The 26,717-nt window shown below is 60.4% G+C and overlaps 1 protein-coding gene across 3 annotated transcripts; it reads left to right on the top strand.

Moving 5' to 3' along the window:
- Nucleotides 1-9: 9 nt before the first annotated feature.
- AXIN2 (axin 2) lies at nt 10-26,462 on the top strand. Of its 3 annotated transcripts, XM_059047274.2 has the most exons (10): nt 10-838; nt 8,766-8,897; nt 16,192-16,294; nt 18,428-18,568; nt 18,654-19,174; nt 19,317-19,508; nt 19,744-19,968; nt 20,392-20,487; nt 21,687-21,854; nt 25,217-26,458. In XM_059047274.2, the coding sequence occupies exons 1-10, from the start codon at nt 24-26 to the stop codon at nt 25,341-25,343; spliced, it is 2,520 nt and encodes an 839-aa protein (XP_058903257.1). In that variant the 5' UTR covers nt 10-23; the 3' UTR covers nt 25,344-26,458. The 3 variants fall into 3 exon arrangements, with proteins under 3 accessions (XP_058903257.1, XP_066876603.1, XP_066876604.1); XM_067020502.1 differs by lacking the exons at nt 19,317-19,508; nt 19,744-19,968 and having other exon boundaries at nt 25,217-26,462; XM_067020503.1 differs by lacking the exons at nt 19,317-19,508; nt 19,744-19,968; nt 25,217-26,458 and adding an exon at nt 23,142-23,805.
- Nucleotides 26,463-26,717: the final 255 nt, after the last annotated feature.

Here is a 26,717-nt window from a genome sequence, read left to right as displayed (position 1 = left end):
TCAGCGAGAAGAACTCACTCGCCATGAGCAGCGCTGTGTTGGTGCCTCGCCTCCCAGACCCCAGCAGCAGCTTCCGCGAGGATGCCCCGCGGCCCCCAGTGCCGGGCGAAGAAGGGGAGACCCCACCGTGCCAGCCCGGGGTGGGAAAGGGCCCGGTCGCCAAACTCCTGCCTGTCTCCTCCAATGCCAGGCGGAATGAGGACGGGTTGGGGGAGCCGGAGGGGCGGGCGTCTCCGGATTCCCCTCTGACCAGGTGGACCAAGTCCCTGCACTCCTTGCTGGGTGACCAAGACGGTGCTTATCTCTTCCGGACTTTCCTGGAGAGGGAGAAATGCGTGGATACCTTAGACTTCTGGTTTGCCTGCAATGGATTCAGGCAGATGAACCTGAAGGATGCCAAAACTTTACGAGTAGCCAAAGCGATCTACAAGAGGTACATCGAGAACAACAGCATTGTCTCCAAGCAGCTGAAACCTGCCACCAAGACCTACATCAGAGATGGCATCAAGAAGCAGCAGATCGATTCTGTCATGTTTGACCAGGCGCAGACTGAGATCCAGGCGGTGATGGAGGACAACGCCTACCAGATGTTTCTGACTTCTGATATATACCTCGAATACGTGAGGAGTGGGGCTGAAAACCCAGCCTGCGTGAGCAGCGGGGGGCTGGGGAGCCTGAAGCTCGTGTGTGGCTACCTGCCCACGCTGAACGAGGAAGAGGAGTGGACTTGCGCCGACTTCAAGTGCAAACTCTCCCCCGCTGTGGTTGGCTTGTCCAGCAAAACTCTGAGGGCCACAGTCGGTGTGAGGTCCACAGAAACTGTCGAGAATGGATACAGGTGAGCCTTTGGTGGAGGGCGAGGGGCTGGAGGAGCTTGGAGGATGAGATGGCCTTTGCAGATGTTTTGAGTTAAGTAGGGTGCACGGACGGATGCCTGTGCTGCTGAGGCTGACAGAGGCCTGTCCTGAGCTCGGGCCGCTGGCCGTGAACCCTTCGATCTTGCGTTCTGCTGTTGGAAGGGGCGGGAAAGCGATGCACACACAGCTAGATACCTGTAGTCTTCCAGTGCTGGCTTTGCACAGGGGCCGGCGGTGTGCGTTAACGCGGGTTACTTACCCTCCTGGGCCAGTCTTGGGGTGGGTGGTGGAGAGAGGACAGCAGCTTTGGGTGCCGATGACTCACCGGCTGCCAGGCGGTTCGGGAAGGGGTTGTTCACAGCTAAGCGATAGGGAGTAGGATGAACGTGGCCAGGGAGGCACCTGCGTTGTGGCGGAGCCCCAGGAAATAACGTGTGTGCCCGCTGACCGTGGGGATAAGGGGCATCTATTGGGCTTTAAGTTCAGATAAGAGCCAGCAATTGGCTTAACAGCTGAGCTTGCGGTGCTCTTTGTGGAATGAGATATCAACCCTGCAAGAAACCCTCCTAAGGAGGGGAGGCCCGGTGACTTTCCCGAATGCAGGACCCAGAGCTTTGGAGTCTGCTGATACGTTATTCTGGGTTTGCAATGCTTGCGGCCCGAGGATCCGACCCCAGTTGAGTATCGCGTTGCTTGGTGCTGATGGAGAAGAGGTCTTGGCCGGAGAAGACTGGAGAAGAGAAGAGTACCTTCTCTTTCGAGGCTTCAAAGACAAATAGCTCTTTATAGAAGGGCCAAGTCTCAAGATTCTTGACCTTTGGAGGCAACTTCAGACCTCCTGTTCGAATGAGTTTTTCTGTCTCTTTTCTCGTTCTCCCCTTCCAAATATCCAAAAAGAGAATGAGCCTCTCAATCCCAGGCTGTTGGGACAGCATGCAGGGGAGAGGCTGGCTGGGAGCAGCTGATCTCGCTGTCCATTGTGTCCGGCTCCGCGGCTTCGGAAAGGCAGACGCAATCTGGTGGCTGGCTGTCTCTCTGGAGGTTACCCTCCCTCTGTAGGGTCCGAGGCAGGAGGAGGGCAGAGGAGCGGGCTCTGAGCCTGGAAGCCTGTGGTCTCGGGGTGGCCCTGCAGGGAGGGAAGGATCGTATTGGGGCCACCAGGGGGCGCGCCTGCTGCCTCGGGAGCCGGTCGTCTGCGCCCAGACATCTGGTCTACACCTTAAGTGGGAACGGATTGGCTTTTGCCAGGGAGCCGAGGATCACGTGAACGGAGTTGTTTCGGCATCTTGAAGCTTATGGCTTCAGGCTGTTTCGGAGGAAGATACCGGCTCTGGCTTCTGTGGCTGGCAGTCACGGGCCACCTGCCCTGTTCTGTTAGGTGGACGTTTGGGTAAACCCCGCTGGCCTCCGTGCCCTCCAGGTTGGCAGCGGTCGCCAAGGCTGCTTAAGGCCTGTGGTCAGGCAGCTTCTCCGGGAGCCTTCAGACAGTGGGGCTTCTGTGTCCCCCAGTATCAGGGCCCAGAGCACCACCTTTGTAAACTGCACCCTGTGTGGCCCCTGCTGGGACCCCTCCCTTTCGTGGGTGGGCGGAGTAGGAGCCAGCCTTGGCGTGCCCCTCCCCCTTCCACAGCCCCCAGCTGGGATGTTACTGAGGGTTCAGCGTCCTGGGGATGACTCGGGAGCGCTGGAGACCCTGGATGCAGGGCCTAGGATGCTTTGTGTGTCCGTGCTTGCCTTTGGGTTGGGAGCCGTGAGTGTTCATGGACAAATGCCACCTTTCGTTGGCCTCTGGGGTTTCCATACTAGATTCGTGTGTGTGTTTTCCCCCACTGTTGGGATGAGGTGACGTATCTTACCTGGACTTACGTGTCTCACCTGGGCATCATCAGAGAGAAATCGAGGCACAGCCCGATATTTTTTTTAACATGCGAGGTATTCAGGGGTGCCTGAAGTGTGTTATTAGGAGCTACCCCGAGTTATTCAGAGGCCTGAGTTGCAGCCCGGACCGCCTCTTACCACCTGGGTTGAAGTCTTTCTGAAGCCCGTGTGCCCTCTGTAAAGTGAGTGGACAACCCTCCCTCCAGCCTGTGTCACAGGTTTTGCTATAATATTAGGACCAAAATATTAAACAGGAGAGCCTGTTGTGAAGGGAAATGTCTGAACAGACGTAAAGCCTTGGAGTTGGCTTGACTTTACAGTGCTTGTCACCGGCTGCGTGAGGAGGGCCAGCCAGGCTCGGGGCCACTTTCAGAGAGTGAGCCTTGGGGTCTAGCACGTGCTCACTGTGAAGTTTCAGCACGTCCCCTCCCCACGCGTCAACTTCCTCTGCTTGCGGAACTTCTGGGGTGTGGCATCGTCCCTAAGTCAAGTCTGCCTCCCCGCCAGGTGTCAGGCCAGGTGCCCGGCCTGTGGGTGGCCAGATAAGTCAGTCCAGTGAATGAACCAGGAAACCTGAGCCCCGCCTACGGGTTGGTCCCTTTCACCAGCTGTTGAGGAGCATTCGCAGCAGCTGGATGCCAAGGGCGTGGCTGGTCTTTAAGGCCTTTGATTTCCTTGAGGCTTAGAGGAGCCTCATTTTTAATGACTTGTTTGTGTCCTGACTGACGGTGTCAGGTTTCATGTAAAGAGTTAGAGCGAAAGAGCAGGGGGCGTGGTCCTCAGAGGGAGGGGCTCTGGTTGTCCAGTGGTCCAGTAGGAGGCCTGGGCTTTGGACGGTCCCTGTACATATAACCCAGAGCGGGGCGAGACGCACAGACACACACACACACACACACACACACACACACACACACACACACACAGGGACTACAGACACACACAGAGGCTACACACGGACACACACAGACTACATGCAGAGTCTACACACAGACTACACACAGAGAGACGCACACACGGGCTACACATGGACACACCCAGACTACACCCAGACACACACACAGGCTACACACACACACGGGCCACACAGGGACACAGACTACTCACAGACACAGGCTACACACACACACAGACTGCATGCAGACTCTACACACAGACAACAGACACACAGACACAGGTTTTACACACACACACACACACACAGAAACTACAGACACACAAATTACACAGACACACAAATTACACAGACACAGACTACACTGACACACACACACACACAGACACGCACCACACCTGGAGCATGGAGGTGCGTGCAGAGGGGCTGCGGAGTTCGGAGCCAGGGTCAGGATGCTCTCCTTGCTCTGCCCTGGGCTGTCTCACCTGTCTCTCATTGGACCCTCTGCTCTGGCCTCCCGTAAAGTCGGGGCCCCAGCAGGTGGCCCTGTGCCAGCTCCCAGCCGTTCCTGTCCCCCCCCAGAGCGCTCGCTGATGGGGCAGGTTTATGCGAAGCCACTGGAATGGAGCTTGGCCTCCATCATCAAAGAAAATGACGCGGATGCAGGCTCTGAGGAGGCCCTTTGCTCTCCAAAGGGTGTGGCCTGATGCCACCTGCTGCATGGCCTCTCTGGCCTCTCTCCTCCAGACCCCCAGTCGCACCTTAGAAGCCGCTTGTGGGAGGGAGCATTGCCTTCGGGGCAGTGACTTCATGAGTAAATTGTCAGAGGGCTTTTGAAAAGAAGAGCACACAGCCTTAGAAGCCAATACTTTTTAAGTTGCATTGTTGTGAGAGGGGACCCAGAAAGGGGTCCCAAAGGTCACGTCTATTGTGCTCTCTGTATGGGCTTTGCCCTGGTGTCTGGAGAGCAGGGAGGTGCCTGCAGCATCTCATTGAGATACGAGAGAAGGATGGTGGTGGGGGGGAGAGGAGGAGCCCACATTTCCCTTCCCTAAGGTCCCAGGAGCCTGTGCTACCTGACAGCTGAAAGCCCTTTGCGTATTGAAATTGCAAACCAGGTCTGTGGGTGGATGCCCAGTGCAAAATCTGTACATAGGCCTTTACTCTCCAGAGGAATTTAAAGCCCTTGCAGCATCTGGGAGCACCACAGTCCTGAAGAAATACTCAAAGCATCTGGGTACAATTACTGTAGAGTGTGGTTGAGTTTCTTTCCTTCTTTTTTTTTTTTAAAGCGGTCACAAGAAAGCAGCTCTAATTCATTTTCTTGAAATTACGTGATGATTTTGACAAAGTTCTGAGTTCTTAAAAAATTGAGTCTCTGTCTCTCCCCACAGGCCAGCCACATTCCTCTGCCTTGTCTTGTTGTGATGGTCGGAAAATCCCAATACTTTATTGCAGGCAACTGAGCTAAGAGCAATATATTCCATTTTTAATTGCCGGTCACACAGTAGCCCTCTATTTTGGAAGGGAGGGAGACGAGTTTATTTTGGGACCCGTGTGTCTGACCGGGCGCACAGAACTCTGTCCACGCGGGATTTGAGCGAGGTGCCCTTTTCTGTTGGGGAGGGAGGGGTTTCTGTTGAGTCATTTTCTCCCTGTAGAGGCTGAGTTACAGCGCTCACACTTGGGGCACCGTTAATGTGTTAATACCACGAAGATAGCAACACTGAAGGGATGGAAAGAGTGTGTGAAGGCTATTTAAGGCCATTTGGGCTCTTTTGATCTCCGTGCTACACCTCTTAGGCGAAAACACCCCTCAGCAACCCGCTTGGTCCTAGGTCCTTAAAGAAGGAGAGTGGACAAAGCTTTGAGCTTCTGCCACGAGCCCCACGCTACCTGCAGCTGGGGAGACCCAGATGAGGAAGACAGACCTGTCCCTGCCCTCGTGGAAACGCACTGACGATACGTAATTGTCACGATCAGTGCCGCCCAAGAAGTCTTGTTTTTGTTGGCGGGTGGTTTTGGGGAGCGTTCCTATGCCACCCCTGTAAACAGTGCCCTCGTTGGGCCTTTCGGAGGACATACGGACCCTGTGCAGGTGGCCATGTTTGAACTGCGTGTTGTTTTAGTGGAGCCCTGGGTCCACGGAGGCTGTGACACCTGCGGTTACCCAGCTGGCCGGGAGCCAAGCCGGCACCAGCCCTCAGCCTCTTGATTTCTGTGTTACTTGATTCCTGAAGTCCCATCAACTTCTCCATCCTGCTTTGAGGCAGCGGCCCGTTTAGGCAGCTGGGGGCTTTGGGCCATTTTAAAGCCTTGGGCGACCCCGTGTCCTGCCCTCACCCGCTCCTTGGGTCTGCCCTGGCCATGGAGAAGTGATTCTTCTTTCTGGCTTGTAAGCCGTTTCCTCTTGCTCCACCTTCAGTGGCAATACCCCCAGAGCCACCCTCCTCCTATCAGCTAGGAGACTGTTTTCACTAAATCAGCCCTTATCTCGTCTCTCCTCCAGAAAAGCCAACTGCCTCTCCTCGGTTCTCACCACCCTCCTCTCTCTCTTGCCCTGGTGTCTGGAAATCCCACACTGAGGACGTGGGGACCAGTTCTACGTCATGGAAGATCTCACCAGCCTCACTGTGTCATCGTAGAAAATCCTGGGGGCGGAGCAGGGGGGCCAGAGTGTCCAGGTGACAAGGTCAAGGTCGCTGGGCCATGGCATTCAGTGGCCAGAGTGTCCAGGTGACAAGGTCAAGGTCGCTGGCCCGTGGTACTCAATGGCCAGAGTGTCCAGGTGACAGGTCAAGGTCGCCGGGCCGTGGCATTCAATGGCCAGAGTGTCCAGGTGACAAGGTCAAGGTCGTTGGCCTGTGGTACTCAATGGCCAGAGTGTCCGGGTGACAGGTCAAGGTCGCTGGCCCGTGGTACTCAATGGCCAGAGTGTCCGGGTGACAGGTCAAGGTCGCTGGCCCGTGGTACTCAATGGCCAGAGTGTCCAGGTGACAGGTCAAGGTCTCTGGCCCGTGGCATTCAATGGCCAGAGTGTCCAGGTGACAGGTCAAGGTCGCCGGGCCGTGGCATTCAATGGCCAGAGTGTCCAGGTGACAAGGTCAAGGTCGCTGGCCCGTGGTACTCGATGGCCAGAGTGTCCAGGTGACAAGGTCAAGGTCGCTGGCCCGTGGTACTCAATGGCCAGAGTGTCCAGGTGACAGGTCAAGGTCGCTGGGTTCAAGCGCCCTGCTCCTCGTTTGCGCTTCCCGGTCACTTCTCCCCCGCGCCACATTCCTGGGATCTGGCCGGACGTCCGGCCTGGCTCAGACCAACAGAGCCGGGGTCCGTGCTGCCGTCGCCTCCTCCAGGCGACCGGAGGCGGGTTCCGTGCGGCCGGGCCTCCAGTGGTGGCCTCCGACAAGGCTTTTGGCCCCCGCTTGGGGCCCGTTAACCTCCCTGGGGGGTCGTGAAGACCATCGGGCGGCAGACAGTCCTCGAGCCCCCGCCGTGGGCGGGGGAGGGAGCAGCAGGGAGCTGCAGGGTTGGGCTCCACCTCTGAGTGTCCCTCTCGTCTGCTTTGTCACTGCACCTAGAGGGCAGGCCCCCCGAGGACAGTGAGCAAGCCGTTCTCCCACCTTTTCCAGCGCCGCTGCCCTCCCTCCCGCCAAACTGCGCAGTGGCTCCCAGCCCACCCCACGGCCACTCCAGTGCAGCCTGGTGGCCCCCCCGGGCCCCTTGTGCTGCTGGGGAAGCCTCAGGACCCCCCTCACCCAGCCAGCTTGACGCCCTCCTGCCCCAGGCCGGGGAGGACTGTCCACCGCTTCTCCTATCCCTGCTCCTCACGTCTGCTCCCACCTGTCCCGGGGAGCCACCCGTCCCCCCGGCCCGTCCCCTCCGGCGCTGCGGGGCCAGGACCAGGACTTCCCCTTCCAGGGCGCTCATCCTGCCTCTCACGCGAGAGCTTTTTGGAACGTCGAGGTTGGTCTCTGAACAGAGGCAGAGAGCGAGGCTGAATGGGCGCCGCACGAATCCGTCCCACACCCGCGGCTTCCAGCTCTGACAGCCAGGGCTGCCGCCCTCGCGGGGCACGTCTGTCAAATGGGCGCGCGCACTCCTCCCCCAGGGGGCTGTGAGGACCGGGTGAGACGACGTGTGTACGGGGTGCCTCCTCGTGGGCCTGTGCTCCGGTCTGCCTTCCTCCTGGTACCCCCGCCCAGCCCCCTTACGGGGACCCGCCTGCCAAGCCATGGGTGCCAGGAGACCAGAGACCGGGGCTGGGCACCTCACGAAAGGGTTGGGGCTCGGTGAGCACGGGCAGGAGGTGCCGGCACCTTTCAAGGCCCCTTTCATCTGCCAACCCCAAGGCCGTCTTTACAGACTGGCGGCTGCGGCCTGACGGAGTAAGTTCCCGTGCCTGGACTCGGTGGCCCCAGCAGGGTGGGCCTGGGTCTTTGCAGACGAGGGCCCTTCCTGCAGCCCACCGACCACGGCGGGTCCCCCCTCCCTTCCCTCCCGCACTGAGGCCCTCGCGGTGACACAGCAGGTGACACAAGAGGAACACAGCCCAGCTGGGCGGGCACACTGGAGGTTGGCGGGGGGTGGGTGGGGGCAGGACGGGGGCAGAAGAGGCACCGGGGCAGGGCCTGGACCTTCCTTGGGAACAGCTGTGCTGCCCCCCTCCCTCCGGAGGCCCGCGGCGGCCCTGGGAGGGGGCGGCCTGGCTGTGGGCACGACGGAAGCCCCAGACCTCGTCCTGGACTCTCCTGTCTGTCCGTCTGTCCTCTCGCCAGGCCCAGCCGCTAGTTGTTTGCCTCTCAGATCTCCACTAACAGAGCCCGGGGCAGGGGGGAGTGTGAACGTTTCGCTGTCCTCTTGTCTTCTTCCCCGTACAGGCCTGGGGGGGCGCAGCGGGGGAGGACACCCCATCCCATCGGCCGTTCCCCAGCCTCCCCTCCAAGAGCAGGTCCCCCTCCAGGTGTCTCTTGAGGGCTCTGCAAGATCCCCTGGGGTCCCCTGTCCCCTGGCAGAGCTGTGGCCCCTGCTCTCTGCCCAGAGGAACACCCAGCCCCGCGCAGCGTTGTGGGATTGCCCTGGGGCCCCCAGTTCCCCGGGTTTGGAGTGAGAGTCGGTGACGTAGTGCTGCTGTCTTTCAGGAGGAGCGATCCGGTGAATCCGTACCACGTGGGTTCCGGCTGCGTCTTCGCACCGGCCGCCAGCGCCAACGACAGCGAGGTATCCAGCGACGCGCTGACCGATGACTCCGTGTCCGTGACGGACGGCAGCGTGTGAGTGTGTGTTCTCGTCTCCGTTCTCGCCGTTGCCCCACCGCGTACGCGGCTGGCGGCGTGGCCCGCGGGCCGTGGGCAGCGTCCTCACCCGGCTTTGCCAGTCCCGCCTGTGTCCGCGTGGACGTTTGTCGGGTGGGGGGGGAGTAGGCGCCAGGGGTGGGCCTGGTCTGGCTCAGGAGGCTCCCCGGGTGGAGTGAGGCTTAGAGCCTTGGAAGGGGGTTGAACGGTACCTGCACAGAAGAAAGCCGAACTGAGGTAGGAGGTTAAGGGGAATATGCACAGATTCCCTGAGTTTAAAAGCCCCTCTTCTGCTTATCATTTCACCTGCCTTCCCGGCGGGCAGAAGAGGGTCTTGAATCCAGGTGTCCCTCTGCAGAACCAGCAGGTGGGGAGGTGGGGTGGCCTGGGAAGGGTATGTGTCTGGGGGCTCGGTGAAAGTGGGCTCAGAGGACACCGCGTGCCAGGCTCCCTCTCGGATGTGCTCAAGCGGCCGTCGCTCAGCTCGTCAGGTGTCGGGGGCCGTCTTCCCTCAGCAGCCGGGGCTCTGCCCCTAACTGGGGGTTTTCTCCAGAGCAGTTTCTGACCTCAGCTCTTTTGCAGATGGACTGCGGGTATTTCTGGATGCGATCCAAGCCATCGGGGTGGTCTGATGCGGTCAGCAGGCCATGGGGCAGGGTCATGCTTTGAGTTGAAGGTCATGTGAGGTCATGCAGTGGTGACCTCTGTGGATGGAGAACAGTGATCCTCTGTGAGCCTCAGGTGGGTGGGAGTGGGGTGGGCGGTGGACCAGGCGTCCCCGTCTCCCGCCAACTTTGGAGATTCTGATTCGGGAGGCCCGGCGGGGGCGGGGCCTGGGCTTGGGCGAGACCCCCCAGGGGCCCGTCTCCCGGCACCCAGCTGGGAACCACCGTTTTAAAAGTGGTCTTTGGAGGCTTTTCTACAAACATTTTGGAGGAGGGTCTTCTGCTGAGGGAACCGTTTTGCAAGGCAGGTCCGTGGAACCATTGTAAGTTCTGGCACACTTACGTCGAGTTTGTTCCTTCTAGCTTGCTTCCCAAAACGGGACCGGCTCTTCTTCCAGTTTGTTTGAAATGATCTGGTTTCCATTGGCCAGTGATCTGTTGCTTGGCCTGCGGTGTGGAACCAGTTGAAAGGAAAGTTGACGGGTTGGTTTGGGACTCGACTGTTGATTTTCCTGGTGGCTTTTATTGTGTTACCTCAGATTCCCCTGTTAGTAAAGGGAGGGAGATGTTTAAGGTGAAAAGTTCCAGTTTAATAAAAAGAATAGCACTTTGGCATGAGTGAAAATGGAGGGAGGGAACGCGTCTTTCATCCAAAGCGAAGAAATGAGGGCTTCCACAGAGGTAAGTTTTCCACATCGACTGAACTCTTTAAGTTACTGTACTTGAAAAATATTATCCTTCGGTGGACGTATTCCTTAAAACAATGTCTTTTTGCTCTGTCTTTATTCAGTAGTATTAGGCAAGGCATAATTTGCTTCTTGATTCAAATAGTTAATCCCAAGGTCTGTTTTCATTCTACCTTGTAATATCCTCTGACAGAATGCAGAATTGTACAAGGCTTTCCGCCCCTAGAGACATTGGTGCCTCACCCCCGTTTTTAAGATAGATCGTGTTTCTTTCTTCTCTCCGTCATTGTGCCTGTGTCGTTGTTTTGCTCGTGCGCACTTGTTTCCAGCAGCAGCATTCCTCTAGCGTTTCACTAGTGTCTGGGCGGCGTGGTAGTCAGCGTTATGTGTAAAATAAGAGTGAGCTGGACTCGAACGAGGGCATCAAGCGACTCTCCTCAGCCAGATGCCGTTTCCTGTAGGCTGGGAGGCTTCTGTTTAGTTTTCTCCGAGGTTATTTTTGGCCGGCCTCGCGCCCCCCGTCACGGACGTGTGATTCTGGGTTCGGGATGAGAGAACTTGGGTGTAGTCCCCAGACCCGGCTGAGCCCCACAGGACCCAGTCAGAAAGGTTGGCCGACGCATGTGACTTTTACAGACGAGGGAGGAATGCCCGTGGCTCTCCCGTCACTACTCCCGTCAGAGACAGAACTCAGATCCGGGCCAGACAGGCCCCTGCCCTTGGCCTGCTCTCCCACCGGCCCCGCGTGACTGCGAGGCCCCGTAGTTGATAACGAGACCTTCGAGCTACCTTGAGTCTCTTTTATTTTTATTTATTACTGAGTGACCGCACAGCTTTCTTTTTTCGTGGGGAGGGGGAGGGAGGAGCAAGTTCTGACTTCTCCCCTCTTTTTTTACCCCCTTTTATGCCCGGAGGAAAAACCCTCAGTTCTGTCGAGCGAGGACTTTAAAGCCCTCGCCCGCCCTTCCTGCCTTGAGCTAGAGCGTTCGTGGGCTTCAGGCCCTCACCGCACGGGGAAGCCGCGTTCCGGGATCAGAGAAGTCAGCTGTCCTAGGCGGCGAGGGTCAGCGTGTGGGCCAGGAGGGCCCGTGTTGGTAATCGAGACAGAGGGCAAACCCCTCATTCGGCAGCTTTCTCTCCGGGGCACAGCGGGTACCCCTGGGTCCCAGGTGGCAGAACCTCAGGGCTCGGCCAGCCCTTCCCTCGGCGCGGCTGCCTCGGGCTGGGGATGAGTAAACCAGGACCCCGAGGGGTGGGGGAGGGTCCCTGGGGGCCTGGGGCTGGTGTGCTGGAGCCCGTCTTCTGACGTCAGCGCCGGGGGGGCCTCTGGTCCTCCTCCCAACCTCTAGGGCAGTTTATTGGGTGCAGCTGGCGCAGCCAGACCCCACGTGGGCACGTTGGTGCCGCCGGGCCCGGCGTTTCCCGTCAGCGTGGGAAAGGGGTCTCGGCACGAGAGCCACGCCGATGGGGTGCAGGCGGGCCCGCAGGCTTGGCAGGCACTGAACGCCCGGGCCGGGCGAGGCGCTTCCTGGCTGGCTGGCCCATCGGGCAGGTCCCCGGGATCCTGGGCCGGGATTAGAGCCCCCTTCGGCTCGGCCGGTCTGGGGCCCAGCGCAGAGCAGAGCCCCAGCGAGCGATGGAGTGCAAGGGGGGCGCGAAGCTGAACCGAGTCGCTTTCGGCGCCCTGTCCGTCGGGGAAGCTCAGCGGGGTGAGAGGGCAGCAGGCCCCTTTGAAACCTCCTCGTGCTGGTGAGTAGGAGCGCCCCCCCCCCCCCCGCCTCCCGTAAGGCATGAAAGGAGCCCTGGCCGTTTCTCGTGGGCACAGAGGCCGTGGGGGCGGGGCTGGCTGCCCTGCTAGGGGCTGGGGAAGGGGCACAGCTGGGCGGGGGGCGGGAGGCGCAGGGCTCACGGGCCGCCTTCAGTAGACTCCAGAAGGTTGGAGTTCATCCGACACAAGCAGTCGTCTCATTTGCTAGGGAAGCAGTTAAGTCCCAGGGCCTTTGCACGAGGCCCTGGAGAAGCTGGGCAGGGGGCCTTGTCCTTGGCGAGTCCGGGGCTCCGCTGCCGACTTCTGGTTCCCCGCGACGCAGAAAGCCCCGTCTAAGATGGCTGGGGAGTTGAGTCTTCGTACAAGGCCTCTGAGGAGGCCGTCTTACGAGCCCGTTGCTCTGAAACCTACATTCTCAGAAAAAATGGCTTTTTTAGGTTTTTTTGTTGTTGTTTTTGGAAAGTTAGACTCCCAGCCAAGCCCTCAGCCCCAGCCCTTGGGCAGGACTGCGGGGGCTGTAGGAGGATTGCAGTGGCGGGGTGGGGTGGGGGGCACGCTAGAAACATCAGAAGCAGCAGGTTCCTGGAGCCCAGGTGTGGCCTCTGTTAGGAAGTGAAAGCTAGGAGGACAGCATGGAGGTGGCTCCCTGCGCAGAGCTGCTCCTGAAATCAGCGTCCGCTCCATCCGGAGGGTGTCACAGAATCAGGCCGAGACCTTCTTGTCGCCTTTCACACAGAGGGTGGCCCAGGTTATTTTATAATATTTATTTTTACTTCCTTATATCTTATTTGTGGGTTTACTTTGGACCCCGGGGAAAGCATCTGAGTGAACTTCAAATCGTGCCTTATCTTACAAACCGGCCTTTCGATGTTGGCTGTGATCAGAGGCCGCCTTCGGAGTGGTGGCCCAACGAAAATGCGAGTGGACGCGTGTGTACGTGAGCCCCGCTATTCCCAAGCCACCGGAAAGTGGCGTTCGGGTTAGGACGGGCACGGCCGAGTCCAAAGGCTAAACTGACTGGCTCGGCTTAAATGGCAACTAGGCGGAGTCCACACTTCGAAACCAGCACCCCCCCAAAAAACAGCTGGGCCCGGCCGCGGGCGCGTTAGCCAAAATGTTTATAGTTAAAGGAGGCCGTCCAGGGACCGAGACGCAGGCACGGCTGAGCCCATGGTCCTGAGAAGCCAGGAAACTGATCACAGGCTTTCAGAGCCTGGATAAAAGGAAGAGAGGCCCCATTCTGGAACAAGGGGCTGTTTTGGAAGAAGAGTCTTGGCTGGGGGTTCGGGGTTGGGGGGGAATTAAAGGCACATTTCCTTGAAGGCGCCTGTTGAGCCTCTGAGCGTTTGCGAGTCGGTCTCCCTTTTCTGTGCTCTCTCGCGTTCCCTTGCCTACAGCTGGCAGCTGGACCCTGCACCTGCCCTGGCTGTGCTGGGCATGTTCTTGGTTGGAGGAGTGGTTTAAAAACGCATTTGTTCCTCTTGCCTTCAGGTGGCCAGGGACCTGCTCCCTCTTTTCCTCTCCCAGTTCGCTTTTCTTTCTCCTGCTTTATACGGGGTGGGGGGGTGGGGGCGGTGAAAGCCTTACCGCTCGTTTCGTCTTGGGAGGCAAGGGGGAGGAGCAAAGGCTTCTGGGGGACACTCAAGGTCAGAGTCTTGGAGGGGACGGGCGGGGGCCTCCTGGGACTCGTGCAGCCCCGCGTGTGTCACGGTGGGATCCACGGGGTGCTTGACTCCCACCCCCGGGATTGCCTCTGGAAGAGGCCTGGAGCAGAGAGCCATCCTCTTATTACGGCCCCGGAAGCGTTGCTGGTTGGGACATGGACCTTGTCTTGCAGCCCCGGGGCAGCAGAAGCTGTTGCTCAGACCATCGTGAGATCCAGTCTGTTGGTCCCCTGCCGTGACCCACACCCCACAAGGGACTTTAGGTGGGAGATGGGGGGCCCGCATGCCCCATAGCCAGCAAGCACTCAGTGGTCAGGAGGACTTTCCAGGATGTTCCCCAAACCCCCCATTCAACCCTTCAGAATGTCAGGTGACCCCGTGGGGCATAGGAGATGGTGCCCCCCGCATTCAGACCACTGGGAGGCTTGTCTCCTCCGGCTGGGCCTGGGCTGTACGTGTTTGAGTTAAGGATGCCTGTTCTGGAGTCCACCAGTGGCTTGGATTAGAAGCCTGGATCTGACCTAGTGACTGATTCCAGGAGAGCTTTGGAGCATCTCTGGTCATCCATAAAATGTGGTGCTTTCGGGGCTTTGTGAGGGTGCGGTTGGATTACACATCACTCAGTCCATGGGGGGCCGGCAGCCTTGGGGTGGAGTCGGCGGACATGGCCCTTAGCTGCTGGTCAAGCAGGCCTGCTTGCGACCGGCCCACGTCTTGTGAATGATCCTGGGGTGAAAAGCTGTAACGAAGCTCCAGGTGTGGTTCAGGAAGTTTCTGGACTTAGAACCTTTTCTCCTACTTGACCTTCACGGGCCCAGTTCCGTCCCAGGCCTTAGTGAGTAGGAGGCTGCCTAGGAGACTTGACCTCGCTGGTCAACGGGCTGACCATTTCCACAGTGCTTGCTGTCTGACCCCCTCAGCCTTTCCCTGGGACAGGACTCACGCGCGTGAGTAAGTCCTTGCTCTATGTTGATCTGTCCTCTCCGCCTGCACCCTCAGTACGACCGGACTTTATGTGCTTCTCTTCCGAGGTTTGGCTCACAGGTCAGGTCATCTGTATCTGTACTGCATCCCTGAGGCGGCAGCCCTTTTCTCCTGCCCAGGTCGGCAGCCTTCCGGAATCCGCGGACATACAGAGGAGCTGGAGGTCGACCAGTTGGCCCAGGCTGCTCCTGGCTTTTTTAGGCACAGTTGATTGTCACCCACCCGTTGATGAACGAAACACCAGGGAAAGGGAAACGGCCAAACAGCTAACTTCAACTTTTATAGCCTCGAAGGATGATTCAGTATGGAAATGTTTGAACCCTGAGGCTTTTGTAAATAAGTGGCTTCTGGAAGGAACAGCAATGGGAAAATAATCACACCTTGACCGTCCGACTGCTTTCAAGAACAAAAGTTTAAAAAAAAAAAATCATAGCAACTCCAGGTCCTGTTTTTAGTGCAGACTAGCTGGAGTGGAGGTGGTAGTGGTAGAGTTGTTTTTAAACTTCTTCCATTTGCTTTTTAAAAATATAGTGATGAACAAGACATAAGGGGCCCTTCTGCCCTCTGGTCTTTGCTCAGGAATCACCTTCACGGAGAGGACTTCAGTGACCGCCACCTCCCTTTGGGAATGCCGCTCCACGCCCCAGCCGTCCTCTCTCCCCATTTCCTGCAGCGTGTTTCATCACGGTGCTTTTACCACCTTCTGACTTACCACAGATCTTGCTTTTTAGTTTTTGCGTGTTACGTGCTCCGCTCCGTTAGAACACAAGCTTCCTCGGGGCAGCCGTCTGCATTTTTATCCCCTTCCTTCTCTGCTCTCTTGCCCGGAGCCTAGAACAAGGTCTGGCACATAGTAGGTACTCAAATATTTGGATGAATTGCACAGAATACCGCGGAGTAGGGGCTTTCTCTTTATGCCCGCCTGGTCACGGATCTGAGAATCCACTGGTTGGGGGGGGTAGTAGGGTTTGGAGCCGAGGGAAGGAAGGAGCCCAAAGATGCCTGCTGGTGACCCTGATAAAAAGGAGACGTTTGGGAACGGCGGGGAGAGCGTGACTGTTGGAGGGTAGCACACACCTCCGCCGGTGCCTGGCTCAGTCTTCTGTGGGTCGGGTCCCTGATTGCCCTGGCAACGGACCGTCGCAGGGACCAAAGGGGTCTTAGTCTCCTGCTTGGGGCACCTGTAAAGTAGGGGGGCCTTCACTCTGCGGTGGGCCCAGTTCTAAGACAAGAGCCGAGACACGAGCTCTTCCCAAGCTGATACTCCTGCATCCGAGCGGGGGCCGTTTCCAGAGAGGCTTGAGGGGCAGGACCTGTGGCGGTCGGGCCTTGGTTTGACTTTCCCTGCAAGGACGGCCGCAGCGCCCGGGCACTGGGGGGCACTCCCAGCTCCAGGAGGTGCGCGGCCCCGTCTGTTGGCGGGGTCTCAGGCGGGCGCGCGTGGGTCGGCCCCTGCGCTAAGGCCTCCTCGTGAGCCGGTGGGTTCTGCCCTTTCCTTTCCCTTAGAGATGGGATCCCTCCTTACCTCGGGGGGAGTAAGAAACAGCTCCAGAGAGAAATGCATCGCAGCGTGAAGGCCAATGGCCAGGTGTGCCTACCTCATTTCCCGGTGAGTACGTCGGTCGGCAGCTCTTTTCTGGGAGGAAGAGTGGGGGTTTGGGGGCCGGCGCGCCTGGGACCTGGGGGGAGGGAGGGAGGGCAGGGGAGGGCCACGCAAGGGGCGATCTGCGGTTCACCGGGGTGTAACCCAGAGCAGGGACGCCACGATGCCCTCATCGGCCTTTTCCGTGTCCTCGATTCAAAAAAGGAAACTCCATGAGAAAGAAGTGAAGCAGCGGAGGGTGGGAGGGTGGGAGGGAACGGCGCTCTGCGTTGGGCTATCCCGTCAAGTCCGTCCCACCACGGGGGCACTGTGGCACGTCGTGGGTGCCCGCTGAACACGTGCTGGTCGACTGAATGAAGGGAAGAGAGGATGAGGCTGGAGGGACCTGCCTCCTGAGGGTCGCGTCCCGGGATGTTCTCCTTGTGCCGCCCGCGCGGCGGTGTCGTTTCGGTCACCGTGTGCCCGGCCGCTCCTCCTCCGAAGCCCCGGGGGTCGGCTGTCCCTCTGTCTGTTTCCAAGCCCAGCACGTGGCGCAGCGCCTGCTCGTTGAATCTGCTCCCAGGGTCTGAGCGCCCCACGAGCAGCACGTTCCTGCGACTGAGATGAGAGGCCAGCGTGGCCTGGAGGGCTTCTCCGGCTCCTCCCCTACGGTTTCCAGGTCCCGGGGGGCAGCCAGCCCGTGGCCCCCGCACACACAGAGAGCTGCCCCGTCTGCGTCTCCGGAGCTGTGCTTCTTGCGGTACCCGGAGGTCCAGCTGCTTCTTAGGGAGGGGAAGAGAGCGCCCAGCTTAGAGCAGCGTCTCTGCTTAGAGTCCTTCCTGTCAGCTTCAGAGAATCCGATTTGTCCGTCGGTGACGTCACACGTCGGAAGTGGACACACCGAGTTGCTAATCCCACCCTGCGTTAGTATGCAGACTGTTGCGACTTCTCTCCGAAGCCCCTCGGACAGTCCGGGGCAGACTTAAATTTGTAAAATTAGGCTACCAAGTTTGCTCTTCTGGGGGCCTCCAGCATCCCTTCCTCAATAACATCCCCCCCACCCGTACAGCAGTATCGATGATGTATACCTATAATATGTGTGTGTGTGTGTGTGTATAATATGTATATATATATATATCTCACTTGGTGGGGGCACTGGGAGGAAGTATGTGTGTTTAAGGAAAGCTGTACGGCCCCCCAGGATTGTGAATTAGGTGATTCTGTCCTGGGGTGTGCAATCGTTTTCTCATCTGCGGCTCGGGTGGGGAGATGCTGGCCTCTGCAGGTTGGCTCTCTGCTGCCCCCATCCCGCCCCCTCCCAAAGAAAAGGGCCGAAGCAGGAGGCAAACGAGGGGTAGGAGACAGAACCATGAGGGTCTGGGGCTGCGGGCACCAGACGACGGCCCCGGGGGTCCCCTCTGTGGGCTGCGTGGGCCGGCGTGCTCGTGCCTGTTTATGTTCCATACCCGGTTTGGAGATGTGCCCTTTTCCCTCGGTGGATCCGCTTCAGGCAGCTGAGCGCAGCAGCGTTCTGCTATTAGGCGGCAGCGGCTTGCTTCATTTTCTGTACAAAGAGGCGGGAGGAGGGCGGGGAGCACGAGGGGGTCGGGGCCGCGGTAGACGACGCCGCCTCAAAGGCGCACAGTGTGCGGCCAGGAGCGACGTTACCGCTGCGTCTCATCTGGGCCCTGTGACTCCTCTTTTCCCCCCTCCCCCTTTTTTCCCTTTTTCCTCCCCCCCGCCCACCTCCCTTGCAGTCTTATTTTTTACATTTCCAGCTCCCTTTCTGTTTAGGCTCTACTTTTTATTCCTTGAGGTGGGCTCTCTCCCCTCCGCATCTCAGAGAACTGCCTTTGTTTTTGATGTTTGACAACAGCCTTTGAAGATTTTCTAGTTCAGAGTAGCGTCGATGGGCTGGTTGTACTCCAGAGGCAGAGCAAGCGGGGCCCCTCGCACGGCCACCACCTGCTCCGGCCGCGGCGCGCGCTGCCGGGACCATGACTCTCCGAGAGGCCGCGGCCCCGGCACATAAAGCGCCCGAGCAGCCCGGGCCCCGCGCCGCCCGCTCTCTGCGCGGCCGTGGACGCGCCGCGGTGCCCGTGCCCAGGCCCGGGCAGCCCCCTGACTGCGTCCGCCCCGTGTGCTCCCCGCGCCCCGCAGAGAACCCACCGCCTGCCCAAGGAGATGACCCCCGTGGAGCCCGCCGCCTTCGCGGCCGAGCTCATCTCCCGGCTGGAGAAGCTGAAGCTGGAGCTGGAGACGCGGCACAGCCTAGAGGAGCGCCTGCAGCAGATCCGAGAGGTGGGCGCCGCCCCGCCCCCCGCCCGGGGTGGCGGGGGGCCCTCCTGCTGACCCCGGCGCCCCCTGACCCTGCCTTGCCTTCCAGGATGAGGAGAAGGAGGGCTCCGAGCTGGCGCTGGGCGCCCGCGAAGCGGGGCCCGCCCAGCACCCCCTCTCCCTCCTGCCATCGGGCAGCTACGAGGAGGACCCGCAGACCATCCTGGACGACCACCTGTCCAGGGTCCTCAAGACCCCCGGCTGCCAGTCCCCGGGCGTGGGCCGCTACAGCCCCCGCGCGCGCTCCCCGGACCAGCATCGCCGCCACCACCTCCTGCAGCACCGCGCGCCCCCGCCCCCCGGAGGCCCCGCCGCCGCCCCGGCCGGCTGCCCCCTCCTCGGGGCCCGGGGCTTCGTGAGCAGGCAGACGACGAAGCACGTCCACCACCACTACATCCACCACCACGCCGGCCCCCGGACCCGGGAGGAGGTGGAGGCCGAGGCCGCCCCGCGCGCGCGCTGCCCCTGCCCCTGCCCCGTCCCCGTCCCCGGGGGCGCCGACTACCCCTGCTGCGCCAAGTGCAAGAGCCACCCCGGGGTGCCGGAGCCCGCGGCGGCCGCGCAGGCTGGGTAGGTGTCTCGCGGTCGGAGGGTCGGGGGTCGTGGGCGCTGGGCCGCAGGGGCCCCTTGCCCGCCGGCTCGGAGGGGCCCCGGAGTGGGGGGCGGAGGCGGCCAGGGTCCCTGGCATGGATGCGCTCCCCGTTCCCCGCAGCGGCCGCGGCCGAGGCGCCGTCCCACCCCGACGGAGCGGACGAGGCCCGGAGCCGGGCCCGGCCGGGCCAGCCCGGGAAGGAGGGGCCCCCGGCGGAGCGGGGCCGCTGCAGCCGCCCGGCGAGGAGGGAGACCGGGCGCAGGACGTGTGGCAGTGGGTGCTGGAGAGCGAGCGGCCGGGCAAGCCGCGCAGGTGAGCAGGGCGGACAGGTGAGAGCAGGGCCGGCTCGCCGCCCGGGGCGGGGGGGTGCTGGAGAGCGAGCGAGCGGCCGGGCAAGCCCCAGCCGTACAGGTGAGCAGGGCCGCACCCGGCCGCGTCACCGGCGCGTTTTCCCTTCTCCCCTTGCCTCTGATTTCTCTGAAGTGGCGCTTTCCGGCCCCTAATCCCGTTTCTCCCCCACGGCTCTCTCTCGCCCTTGCCCGTTCAGTGCCCAAAGCACCAAGCGGGCCTACCCCGTGGAGTGTGCCCGAGCGCCCCCAGCCGGCCGTCACCACCTGTGGGCGGGCAGCAGCGGGCACCCCCGCGCCGCCCCCCGCGCCCACCCGTCCACCCAGGACCCTGCGGTGCCTCCCCTGAGCCCACCCGACACCCTGGCGCAGCTGGAGGAGGCCTGCCGCCGGCTGGCGGAGGCGTCCAAGCCCCCGAAGCAGCGGTGAGTGGACGGGGCGGCCGGCGGCGGGTCCCCTCGCCGGCCTCGAGGGACGCCTCCCCTGAGCGCCAGTCGTTCCGAAGGGCTGACGGGGGCCTGGCGAGGCACGGGAGGAGGAAGCCCTCACGGCTCCCCTTCCCCTGGGAAGGTCCCGACGGGTTAAGGCCGGTGAGGTGAGCTCACGAGGAGCCGTGACCGACGGGGCTTCTAGAGCCTTCAGCCCCCTGCCTGGGCTGCAGCGTCCAGTGCTGGGCTCCTGGGGGGCTTAGCACAGCTCTGCCAGGTCTCCAGGGGCCGCTGTCAACACAAGGCCTCCGCTGGGTCTCCGCGGGCATGGAAGTCGGAGGCCCGGGAGAGCGCTTCTCCGACCGCTTCCCGTTGGCCCCGGGGACGGCAGGCTTCCGTCTAAGACCTTGGTGTCCTCAGGTGCTGCACGGCCAGTCAGCAGAGGGACAGACACCACTCGGCCACTGGTCAGCCAGGAGCCATGCCCGCCTCCAGCCCAAGCCTGGCTTTGGAAGAGTGAGTGTCTTTACCTGGTGTTGCTGACATCCACCCAGAGGCTTTACGTCTTCAGGGTGTCCTCTATCGGGGGCTGTGGTTTGTGAAAAAAATTTTTTAGTCTATAAAATCACCTTCGTGTTTATATTAGCAGCAAGGAACAGTAAGCCCAGATGTTGCCATAAATTAGGATCTCGAAAAACCCCACCTGTACCAAGAAACGCATCGCGACTGTACACAAGCGTTCCTTCCTGAAGCGGTGGATGGCTCAGGGCTCCTGGACTCAAGCTCAGGCGGGAAGGCTTTAGCTGATGGCTAGAGAGGGACCCCAAACCCAGATGGAAAAGTTGTCCCCATTAGCCCAGAAGGTTAGCGAGTTGGAAGACCATCTTTGTGTCACGCTGAGCAGGAGGTTGCGTCTCCACCACTGCAGAGACGGAGAGGGGACCATCTGTGCTGTTTTGCCGGTGGGGGGGGCGGGCAGCACATCTTCCCCGCGGGTCCCATGATTCCTGTCCTAAACCGACACTGGGTAAACTGGGCGGGGAAGCCAGGCTTCGTTTCATTCCAGGGTGGTGCGTTGGAAAAGCGTTAGGTTGCGGACATCTAAAGTAGCCTAAAGCATTAAAGTTTTTTTTGTTAGCTTCTTCCTTGTGAGCAATGAACAGTGTTCGAAGTGAGAAGACCTCCACCCTGTTAACAATTGGCGGACCTTAAGTTGACCAGCTGTCCGGGCCTCTGCAGCCTTTTTTTTTTTTTTTAAGCCACTCCACTGAAACTCAGAAGTTGAGACGACTGAGGGCTGACCCCACCCCCCACCAGTGGGCTCTGGCTTTCCAGGCTCATGACACTCCTGGGTTTGTCCCTCCAGCAGACGCTGCTCGGAGCGAGTGTCCCTGTGGCCCCGGGTGGGCTTCTTCTTTCTCATCTTCCTTGGCAAGCACCCCATTGGTGCCCCCCGAAGGGCACTACTCTGTCCTCCCAGCGGGTGGAAGGAGATGGTCCCTTCCCGGCTGCCCCACACAGGTGACCCGAGGGAGGACCGTGTGTCCACCGGAGGTGGCTGCCTGTGCGATACGGGAGCCGCCCCCTCGTGGCGTGCAGCTGCGGCCCGACTCTGTCTCCAAAGACGGCACCCCTGGGCGTGTATGTGCACGTATGTGCCCACGTGCTTGCTGCCTTCAGATGGGGGACTTGTTGCTTTTCCATCTTGTTTTCAGTCACAGAGAGCCAAAGAAGCTGGCAGGGGTGCACGCTCTCCAGGCCAGCGAGCTGGTGGTCACCTACTTTTTCTGCGGGGAAGAGATCCCGTACCGGAGGATGCTGAAGGCCCAGAGCCTGACCCTGGGCCACTTTAAAGAGCAGCTCAGCAAAAAGGGAAATTATAGGTAAGCGTCCCATGGCTTCTTTCTGCTCCAGACTTGGTTTGCTCAGAACCAAGAACCAGGGTCACTTCCTGGCCGGGCCAGACCTGGAGGGGCCACTGGAGGGGCTGCGCGATGCTTCACTCCGTCTCACTGACGCTGCCCCCGCACCCCGCCCCGAGACGACACGGCAGCAGTGGCGGCAGGGACGGCCCCGTGGGCACCTGGGCGGGCTCTTTTTTTGCCAGGTGGACGAGGCTCAGGGTTAGGGCTAGGAGCAGGGGGTCGGCTGGCTTTGCCGGAAGGAGAGCTGGGCTGGGGCCATCTCATGGAGGCTCTGCCTGAAAGGGGCGAGGGATGCGGGGGAAAGCTAGGGAGAGAATAGACGGACGGAGAGACTGCCTGACGGGGAGGCTGAAAGGCTGCCCTCCTGGCATGTCTGGGAGAGGCCGTCCTCACCGAAGGCTCAGGGGCGGGCAGAGACCACTCCCTGCGCTGTGGCTGTCCTCTTCCCCCAGCCTCCGTGTCCCAGGTCATGTGGGACAGGGTTGCCTGTGGCAGAGGAAGGGCAGGACCTGTGGGCGGGCACGGGGCGGGCAGGGTCAGGGCTGGCCGCTCCTCCTGCTGGGGCCTCGGGACGGGAACCCACCCTCCCTCCGGGCGTCCTCTCCCCTCTACACGGTCCAGATGCTCACCCTGGCCTGCCGGAGCCTGGAGGGGATTCGAGAGCCGGCGCCTGGCCCTGGGCATCTCTCGGTCACTTTCCCCTCAACGTGGGGCAGGTGATGACCAGAGTCCTGCCTGCCCGTTCTCGGCGGCTGTCGTCCCAAGGGAACCCGTGGGTTCCATCCCGCTGTGTCCCGGGTGCCGTGTGCAGGGCCGGGACAGGAGAGGTGGGAGGTTAGAGAGGACACAGCCCAGGCCCGGAAGGTGCCCCCCTGCTGCTGCCCTGAGCAGGGATGGCGAGGAGAGCTGTAACACACTTCGCCACCTGCTGGACGCACGCTGCGCTGGAGCCCCGGCAAGCCCATCCCTGGGGCCCGTGACCCCAGCCCTTCCAGAGCAGCCACTTCCACCGGGGCTGGTGGGGCGGGGGGGGGCGCTGATTTGGGCAGCGGCCCAGAGTGACTCTGTTTGCAGGGCAGGGACGAGGCTCAGGGCCGGGACCCTGCAGGTGACCGACGGCGGGGCCTGGAGCTGGGTTGAGATCTTTCCCTTTTACACCTGGGCAGAGACAGTTCTGGAAACGAACCAGAGGACTGGGGAACGGGCCTGGCTTCTTCTTCTTCTTCTTTTTTTAATCTTGAACAGACACAAGGTGAAACTAATTACACAAGTGTGCCCCTCCAGGGACTCATTTTGATCTCAGCTTTGGCTCGCCCGGACTTTGAGTGGAACCGCAGGTGACCTTCAGGGGAGCAGGGCCGAGGGGGCGCTGAGCAGAGGCTGCAGGGACGGCTCCACACGCAGCCCCCCGAGCCCCGTGTGGCCCGGAGATTTTTCTAAGGCACACTCAGCAAGCCTGGCTTTGAAGCCCCGGCCTCCCCTTTAATGCACACAGACTCGCACAAACGGGCGACTCGCAGATTCTTTGCTGATTGGATCAGGCCGCGGCCCTTCCCAGCCGCCTTATGCGGCCCCACCCGCTCCCCGGGCCGGAGCTGGACCCTCTGCCCGCTGGGTCGGGGGCGGGGGGGCACTGGGCGCCGCGCCTCGTCCTCCCGGCCGGCGGGGTGGCACTGCAACACTTGCCTCGCACCCCTCACCGCCGCCCGCCATCCGAAGCCCAGCGAGGACGGGGCGGGGAGCGGGGCCCTGGGCTGCGCTGAGCAATCTCAACATGGCAGAGCTTCAGAGCAGCCCCTGCAGACGTGCCACATGGCAGAAGGAAGCAGACTTTGCCACACAAAGCAGGTCGCAGTGGAGGAGAAGCTGAGGGCAGCGCAGTGCCTTTGAGGCCTGGGGCGGGCCGGGGGGGCGGGCCGGGGACGAGGTCTCAGTCAGGGCCAAGGTCACTCGCTGCGTGTCTCTGCTCGGAGGGGCCAGGAGAGCCCCCGTGCCGGACCCGAGGCCTGCCGGGGTGGTGTAGGCATTGGAGCCTCTCACTTGAAAAGAACTCCCCCCGCTGCCCGGGGTCTCCTGTGCACAGCGCCCCTCCCCCAGCTCTCATCGGGCCCCCGGGGACTCTGCCCCCCTCGCGCCAGAGCGTCCTCGCCGCTGACCCCCTCGAGCTGGGCGGTCACCTCGATGCCTTAGCGCGGCCAGGAACGCCAGAAACCCAGACCCTTGACTAAATGCAGCTGTTTCGCTGGGTTTAGCCTTATCTCCTATGAAAGTACTTGGCTGGCCTTCATTAAAGAGGAAAGAAATTTAGCTCTAACCAAGGGGAATTTTAAAAAACTTTTTAAAGAGAAAAGACAAAAACAAAACCACTGTAACCCTGAGATGCAATTACTTTGTGTGTGTGTGTGTGTGTGTGTGTGAGAAGCTGTTACCCTCCCCCCAGGGGACCGTGACCCTCCCTCCACGCGTGGCCTTTATTGGCTGAAGACGGCAGCTTGCAGGGGCGAGTTTAAAGCGTCTGAGGGGTCACCCTGGCCTGGGACGGGGAGAGATAGGCCTTGGCTTCGTGTCCTGGGAAGGGGCTCGGGTGGGCTCGGGTGGGCCCGGCCGGGCGGGACAGCAGTTTTCAGACATGACTCTCCTGGGACAGGCTGGTCGTTTGCGTCCTTACAGCTAAACGGGCTTCAAGCGAGAAGCCGGGGTGGGACGGAAGGAGCTTTTTAAGTCAGCGGACAGAATAGGGGCCTTTAGCGGTTGCCCGGGAGGAGGGCAGGGAAGGGGTGCGGGCAGAGGGGAGAGTAGCGGGGGGTCCCGGTGGCTGCAACCCCGGCAAGCGGCGGGCTGAGCGCAGGGGAAGCAGCCTGTCCCGGCCCCCCCGGCCCAAGCTGTGCCCGACAGCAGCCGGGAGGACTGGCCCTTGGGCGCTGGAGGGCGGGGAGCCTGAGAGGCGCCAGCCTTCCGCGGACTCCTCCCGGGTCGGGGGCTGAGTCGGGGGTCTCTTTTGAGGGACCCGCCCCTCCCCCCAAAAAATAAAGCGGGGAGAAAGGAGCAGCCGTCCTCTGCAAAGGGTGCCCCTCGCCGTGTGTGTCGGGTGGCAGTGCTGGGCCGCAGCGTTGCCGGCAGCCGGGGGTGCCCGGCCGCTGCCTCCGGGGTCCCTGCCCGGCTTTGCCCCCCAGCCAGCCGCACGAAGCGGCCCCGGGCGGAGACTCGCGTGCGGCCCGCGGTATCTCACACCCCTTGGCCCCCAGCGCTGACACTCTCTCCTCTCAAGCCGAGGAGAAAATGCAGCTTGACCGAGCCGCGTGTCGGGTTTTCCTTTTAAGGTATTACTTCAAAAAAGCGAGCAACGAGTTCGCGTGCGGAGCCGTGTTTGAGGAGGTCTGGGACGACGACGTGGTGCTGCCCACGTACGAGGGCCGGATCCTGGGGAAGGTGGAGAGGATCGACTGAGCCTCGGCGGCTGCGGCCGCGGCCAGGACGCCCCTTGGCTCTTGCAGCCGCTGACGGGACTGGAGAGACCGCCGCGCATAACCGATGACTTCCTTGCTGGGGCCAAGTCCATCAGCCAGGAGAAACTGTAGCTCCCCTGGACAGGAATCCTTCCTGCTATTTATTGGACAGTCGCCTCCCCCGCCCCCAGTTTGTGGATATGCTGCTTTAAACACGGAAGGGGGAGAGAGGACGTTTTCGTGGTTCCGTTTCACTGAAAGAGGATTGAAGCTGTGCCGTGCGTTCCTCCAGGTGAACACAGACTTCTTAAGAAACGGTGTCCTACCGTCGACACACGCAGAAATTGGTGCATCTTTTTTTCCCCAGCGCTGCTCTCTTTTGTCATAAGGGTCTTGAGGTTTGATCTGGGGGCGCTCCTGTCGGACAGGATGGTTCATTGTGGAGGAGGGGGATCCTCCCCGGGGCCCCAGGGCCACCCTGTGACTTCCTGGAGCTCCCCACCAGGGCCCAGCACCCGACGGCTGAGGCCTTCTGGACCCATGTGGTTCGACTTGTGCTTTTCGTGAGATGACAACTCCTTAGGAGTCTTTTAAAATTAGTCTTTGGACCCCAGCCATTCCGGAAACTACCCCCTTCCCCTTGCGCCCCGCCCGGCAAAGAAGCAGACAGTTGTGGGAAGACCTAGCAGCACCTTTTTCCTCCAGACACCTTCATCGTGACGTTCGGGTTTTTACATTAACTTAATCTGTGCATCCTGTCTGCCATCGTTCCTTGTACCATGTGTCTGTGTATATTGTACGGAAGAGAGTATTACTCCACTATCTCTAGTGCTTGACCTTGAATCAGTACAGTACCTGTACCTGCACGGCGTCCACACCGTGTGTTGCCCTATATTGAGGGCTCCAGCTTTCCCTTGCTTTTTGAAAGGGGTTTATGTATAAATAGATTTTATGCCTTTTTATTACAAGTCTTGTACTCAATGACTTTTGCCATGGCATTTTGTTCTACCTATACTGTAAATTATGCATTATAAAGAGTTCATTTAAGGAAAATTACTTGGTACAATAATTATTGTAATTAAGAGATGTAGCCTTTATTAAAATTTTATATTTTTCAAAATATCGGCCTCGTCTTTGAGTCCCCCGGGGGTGGAAGTGGGTTAGAGGCACCCTTTTGTATGTGAACGTTCCTCACTTGATTTTTCCCACTTTGCTCGAGCCCATTTCTCTCTGACCTGGACCTCTTCTTACCCTACTGGTGTTTCGAAAAACGATTTCTTCAAAATCACCTGGCTGCTGAGCGGCTGAGGATTTTCTTGTCGTGGAGCAGGTGTGGACAGCGTTTCCTCTGATGTCCCCCCCCCCCCCACGTCTA

Source organism: Kogia breviceps, chromosome 19 (assembly GCF_026419965.1).
Source record: "Kogia breviceps isolate mKogBre1 chromosome 19, mKogBre1 haplotype 1, whole genome shotgun sequence".
Classification (NCBI taxonomy): Eukaryota; Metazoa; Chordata; class Mammalia; order Artiodactyla; family Physeteridae; genus Kogia; species Kogia breviceps.
Note: the sequence above shows the minus strand (reverse complement) of the source record. Positions and strands in the feature narration are given on the sequence as shown.

Excerpts from the sequence above, each read along its gene's own strand:
- AXIN2 (XM_059047274.2), top strand. The coding sequence starts at position 24 with ATGAGCAGCGCTGTGTTGGTGCCTCGCCTCCCAGACCCCAGCAGCAGC. Across the intron at positions 8,898-16,191 it reads TCCGTGACGGACGGCAGCGT|AGATGGGATCCCTCCTTACC; the intron begins GTGAGTGTGTGT and ends CCTTTCCCTTAG. Across the intron at positions 19,969-20,391 it reads TCCAAGCCCCCGAAGCAGCG|GTGCTGCACGGCCAGTCAGC; the intron begins GTGAGTGGACGG and ends TGGTGTCCTCAG.